A 6,481-nucleotide genomic window follows, 5' to 3' on the forward strand; every position below is an offset into this window, starting at 1 on the left:
CACTTCAGAATTTATCCTGCTACTTCTATCAGCAGTCATAACATCAATAAACACCAGTGATGCAGTTCCATTGGCAACCATACATGCCCATGCCATAACACTCCCTCCAGATGTTTGACAGATGATGTGGAGGAGCCCTTCCTTTCCTTATACATACTTTTCTCTTCCCATTTCTCTTTCTCTTACCTATTCTGGTACAAGTTAATCTTGCATCGGAACTGGTCGGGCTTTTTTAAGGTTTTTTTTTTATTGATTTTTTTTTTTTTTTTTTTTTAAGAAAACCCCTTTCCAGCTGGACAGCAGGAAATGGGTTAATGGACAATGGTACAATGTAATAGTTAATTTATTTGACAGAGACACAAAACACAGAGTAGAGTGAAATAACTTTATTTGTCTCATTGTAATTATTGTAATGAATAGAACAGGGAAAAAAAAATATAAAAATAGAACTTGATAAAGTAATAGTTAACATTTTTGTCTTTAAACTCAACTAATCAACTGTGCCTCATGCCAGGAACCCCATAACAAATACACTGCTAATTCACTGAAGGGTCAATCATTAATTCCTGTGTTCATTCATACATACATACAGTGCCCTCCACTAATATTGGCACCCTTGGTAAATATAAGCAAAGAAGGCTGTGAAAAATTGTCTTTATTGTTTAACCTTTTACTCTTTTGTTAAAAAAAATCACAAAAATACTCTGTGCTCATGTATATCACACAACTGCAAACACAGGTTTATCCAAAAAATATATTTGTTAAATGTGTGTACAACAAGTAGACACCCTTTTAGTCAATACTTTGTGCTATCTCCCTTTGCCAAGATAACAGTCTTCTCCTATAATTCCTGAAGAGGTTGGTGTATACATGGCAAAGGATCCGAGACCATTCCTCCATACAGAATCTCTCCAAATCCTTCAAACGCTGGTGAACCTCTCTTCTTCAGTTCACCCCACAGGCTGTCTGTGGGTTTCAAGTCAGGGTGCTGGGACGGCCATGGCAGGACCTTGAGTTTGTGGTCAGTAAACCATTTTTGTGTTGATTTTGATGTATGTTTGGGATCACTGTCCTGCTGGAACATCCTGCTAGAAGACCCATGACCATTTTTAAGCTTTCTGGCAGAGGCAGTCAGGTTTTCATTAATATCTGTTGATATTTGATAGGGTCCATGATGCCATGTATCCCAAGAAAATGTCCAGGTCCTCTGGCAGAAAAACAGACCCAAACATTAAAGAGCCATCACCATATTTAACCGTAGACATGAGGTACCTTTCCATATGGCTACCTCTCTGTGTGTGTTCAGAGGGGTAGCCATATGGAAAAGTCACCAAAGCCACCTTTGGTGTTTATTGCCAAAAAGCTCTATTTTGGTTTCATCTGACCATAGAACCTGATCCCATTTGAAGTTCCAGTAGTTTCTGGCAAACTGAAGATGCTCGAGTTTGTTTTTGGATGAGAGTAGAGGCTTTTTCTTCAAACCCTTCCAAACAACATGTGGTGATGTAGGCGACTTCAGAAGTTTTGGAGACTTTCTGACAACTAACTTCTGCAATTCTCCAACTGTGATCCTTGGAGATTTTTTGGCCACTCGAAACATCCTCTTCACAGTGCGTTGAGACAATATAGACACACATCCTCTTCCAGGTTGATTCATAACATGTCTAGTTGACTGGAACTTCTTAATTATTGCCCTGATGGTGGAAACAGGCATTTTCAATGCTTTTGCTATTTTCTTATAGCCACTTCCCATTTTGTGAAGCTCAACAACATTTTGCTGCACATTACAGCTATATTCCTTGTTCTAACCCATTGTTATGAATGACTAAGGGAATTTGGCCTATGTGTTACCTCATATTTATAACGCTGTGAAACAGGAAGTCATGGTTGAACAATTTCCTGTTCCTAATCACCTAGGTGTACTAAAAATTTTATATATATATATATATATATATAAAAATAAATCTCAATGGGAATATACTTATATTTTCATAGACAATAATTGTTGCACACCTATATTTAACAAATATATATTTTTATAAACCTGTGTTGTGTTTGCAAAAAACAAAAGCTTAAACAAAAGCTTAAACAATAAAGACAATTTTTCACAGCCTTCTTTGTTCATATTTACCATGGCTGACAGTATTAATGGAGGGCACTGTAGTTGCAGCATTGCAAGACATTTCAATAGCTTATTTTAGCTCTTATAGTCCATATCTTTACACCACTGTTTTAAGGGAAGCTTTTAGACTAAAGATGAACTTTTGTTCTAACTTTCCTTATTCATTTTGTTCATTCTGTTGTCATGGTTTGTGTTTGTCCTTTCTGTTTATGCAGCCTCACTTTTTATCTGCAGTGTTTTGCTTTAGTAGAAATACGAAAGTTCTCATTCAGAGGCTGTTAGATGATGAGAATAATAATAATAACAACAACAACAACAATAATAATAATAATAATAATAACAATAATAATTTGATCATATTTCATAACTAACATTTTTATAACAGATAATGACAGACTGCTTGTTCTGTGCCATATACATTGTTTCACACAGATCGTAAAGACAAAACGCAGGTAGCCAACTGCATTATAAAAAGAAAAGTATCACATTCACTAAATGACAATTTCTGCATTATTAAATTTTTAAAAAGCTATATGGGTAAAATAATTTTAACTGTAGGCCTGTGCTAGTGTGAGAAACAGGTATTGCTAGGAAGATTTGACATTTGTTTACAAGTACCATGCTGATTGTTGTAAAACAGGGACATAAGGTGTTTTACATTAGGTGGCAGTGGATGAGGGGGCTGGAATTTTATGTGATGTGCACTATGATGTCATACCCAAATGATAGTCAAATGTTTTAACAGAGAATGTATGTTGATTACAATAATTATACCACAAAGAGGCTGACTTCTTGAATTAGCTGTTGATTAGTTTTTAATAACACCATGGCTCTGACAGTATTTACAACTGCAACATAAATGGCACATTTATATTAATTTACTCTTCCTTTAGTAACATCTCATTCACAGGGACTTGTACAACAGCCACTCCATATAACTGAAGCCTAATAATAAATATATTTAAAATGTGTTGCTTAACAAAGAAAAGCATATAATCGTTGATATGGTAAAGTTTTCTGTTATTTAGATGTTTATTTAACAGAAACCGGAAGCCACAAACGTCTCTGAATCTCATGGATGTTCCATATCATTGGGCCTCATTTATCCATTTTTTAGTAAAGTTATTTGTAAATGTTTGCATAAACCAAACCCAAGTAAGAATTTCCACCAGATTTGCATATTTAAGTTCCGGAAACTTTGTCTTTGGACATGCATGTACATATTGCTGACTGGCAGTAACCCATAAATTACCAAGTTCATGCAGCTGATTTGAATGTAGTGACACGCACACACTCCATAAAAGTTCAAGTGCAAAGACAGCTGTGAGCATGTAACACCTAATCAGGGTAATGCCTGAAAAACAGAAGTGAAATTTATTTTGACTTACTTCTATGCCAATAAAAATAGTTAATAATAATAATAAGAAGAAGAAGAAGAAGAAGAAGAAGAAGAAGAAATCTTCTGTCAGTTGTGGCATTTGTTTGTAATCGAACAATTAGTTTTATTTGTCTTAATTCATGGGTATGTGTTGGCTCATTATAATAATTTTTTTATATTCTTTAATTCATTCAAATAATATAAAATGCTGGCATTCTTAGGCCCTGACCTAGTAAACTAGCATAAGGATTTTTTTTTTGTTAGAGACTACAAAGCACTTCTGTAAGTCGATCTGGATAAGGGCATCTGCTAAATGCTTTAAAAGTAATAAAAAATAAGCAATTTAATCTCAACAGTATACCCCATATATTAAAGTGCAGTAATCCATGCAAATTATATGATTGAAAAATTTATATTAGTTAGTCTTCTTATGCATACATTTACACAATAGCACAATTCTGTTTGTATTTAGCTTGATAAATGAGGCCCATGAAATGTAACTATAAACTGTTAAAAAGTGCAATGGGTCCTTCATGTCTAAATTCATAATGGTAATCATTGTCAAACTGCTGTGGTATAAGAGGAATAATATATTTGAAATACAAATCCAAAAACACTCAATTCTAAAAACTCATGTTGTAAAGTTTACATTTTATTATTATATTAGAAGTTGCAGCTGAAGGAATCCCTCACTCTATGCATCTTTGTGGTAGGATTATTGGTTGTAGTTTGATAGTTTATATGTTCATCCTGAGTTGTACTCTGCATGTAGCATCACTGTTGTAAACAAAAGCTTTTGGCACCAATTGCAACTTGTTTAGAATACTAAATTAAAAGTCTCATTTACATTCATGAAAAAAACTATTAGTGCTATTTTGCTGAAATCGATTTATTGGCGAGCCTTGCCTGCCACTGTTGGTATTTCACCACGTCAGTTCTTACACATTTTTATATAACTTTCAATAAGTTAAGAAATCTTACTTTAATCTTCAGAATTTAGTTAATGTGTTTATGTTAATTTGAGTAATGTGTTTTCTGTTTATGAGACCAGTTACTGTGAAACAACGTCTTGTAATGGAGAGAAAGTTTTTATTTGCATTTCTTTCAGAATTGTGGAATTAAGTATTATTCATTTAAAAGAAGGCATAAAAGGTAGCACTATCAGTATCAGCCGATATCACTGAATAATCGGTTATCAGTATCGGCTGAGAAATTTAGATCAGTGCATCTAACACACACACACACACACACACACACACACACACACACACACACACACATTTTCAGAAGTATCAAAAAAGTAACAAAAACTTTAGACTAAATTATTTCAGTTGTTTGATGTGGTCACTGTGTTTTTAGCTGACACATATCTCCTTCTGCTGGTCAGTCTTTTTAAAACAGCCAGAAAACAAGGCTAATGCACATTCCATTTACATCAGATTCACTTAAGTACTGCATTTTTGGTTTCACAATATAATAATCATATTTCTTAGAAATGCTTGCAAAATAAAACCCTTTTGTTCTACTAGTTCTAATGTTCTAAGAATTTTCTCACAATTGGAACCAGCACACAATTATATACAAACACAAAATGCAGTGCGACAATACAACAAAGGGGGGGGGCACTTATAATAGGTACAGATAAAGGGTATTACAAGAATAGGATGTTGATAGAATCACAAAAGAACTCATGGTTAGAAAAATGTTTTTAGAATTTATGAGCTACAGTGAACTAATTACTTGTTAATTAATCACCTATTGTCTAGAACCTGTGATTAAAGAGTTTGGTGGTTATAGGATTTCACAGAGTCTGGCATTACAATCTGCAAATTAATTGATAGTGTTTTGATAAACAAATTTGACAAGGTAGGTTTTAATCTGCAATGCATACAAAAGGTTAAAGAGATTCTATATTAGGCTGAAATCATTTACACAAATGTCTCGATCTGCCTATAAGGCTGCTCTTGATCAAATTGATATAACCGGTGGTTTACTTTTATTTTATATAACATAGAAACATAATACTGCATATAAATGTTGCTTCCAGGCAAGTAGACAATAAAAAAGATCATTATTTAAAAAAAATCAGAAACATCAACTATACAGACACCAAATGTATTTAGGCAGTACCTCATCTCTGCTCAGAAGCTGTAGCTTACCATCTGATTGTGTCACACTCAGGGGCAGTAGATGTTTCAGAGCATTTCAGTCTGTCATTTTCAAATATGGTTAGCAAATACAGGATTTAACTTCTTTCTGTCCTGTTGATCCTAGTTACTGCTCTGTAGTAACTGGTTCAAACATTCCAAATGAGTCAGAGACTGATGCAAGGTCTTGTAAAGTTTGGACCTGTAGAATACCATGATTTGAAGATTTGAGTGCACTGCTCAGTCATTCAGAGTAACAACAATCCAGCATGCCTTGACATCAAGGGCTTTTGTCCACACACAAAACCAGTTTCTTCATATATTCCATATTTGGACTATGATGTCTTTTCTTAAAACGTCTACTATAAGCCAGTTAAATGTCTAGTTTTCTATTACGGGGGCACATAGGGTGGTGGACACCTGTAGGCTGTCGTGTTCTTCGGTCGAGAACCCCTGCCCTCTATAGGAACTGTAAAAGGAGGAGGGGGCTGATAAGGAGGAGCACTGGGGTCATCATCATTGAAGAAGATGTATTCCTCTAGGATTTGATGGACTTCTCCACAGGCTGAACTGGGGTAATGGGGAGGAGGCATAGGTGGCTTCTCTTCACGCAAGATTAGTGGCATGCTGGAAGAGGGTGGGGATTTAGCATCATCCAACTCATCTGCAAAAATAATAGGAACACCTTTTTTGATGAAGGTGGCCTGTTCCTCTGTTGTCAATTTTCCACGCTGTTTCTTTCGGTAACAAACCATTGCAATGAATCCAGCTGTGAGCAGCAGGGCAGCCACCACCACAGATGGGATAACTGTGTGTAAGTAGACATCATCGCTG

General features: G+C 35.1%; 1 protein-coding gene across 1 annotated transcript in view; it reads right to left on the reverse strand.

The window, feature by feature from the left end:
- Window positions 1–1,976: 1,976 nt before the first annotated feature.
- LOC108265115 (dystroglycan 1) overlaps window positions 1,977–6,481 on the reverse strand; it is a 14,011-nt gene continuing 9,506 nt past the window's right edge. The window contains exon 3 of the mRNA XM_017467232.3: window positions 1,977–6,481. This exon is cut by the window's right edge and continues 1,907 nt beyond it. Coding sequence (XP_017322721.2) covers window positions 6,040–6,481 — 442 coding nt within the window. The 3' untranslated portion in view covers window positions 1,977–6,039.

This window comes from Ictalurus punctatus, chromosome 5 (assembly GCF_001660625.3).
Source record: "Ictalurus punctatus breed USDA103 chromosome 5, Coco_2.0, whole genome shotgun sequence".
NCBI classification, from domain to species: Eukaryota; Metazoa; Chordata; class Actinopteri; order Siluriformes; family Ictaluridae; genus Ictalurus; species Ictalurus punctatus.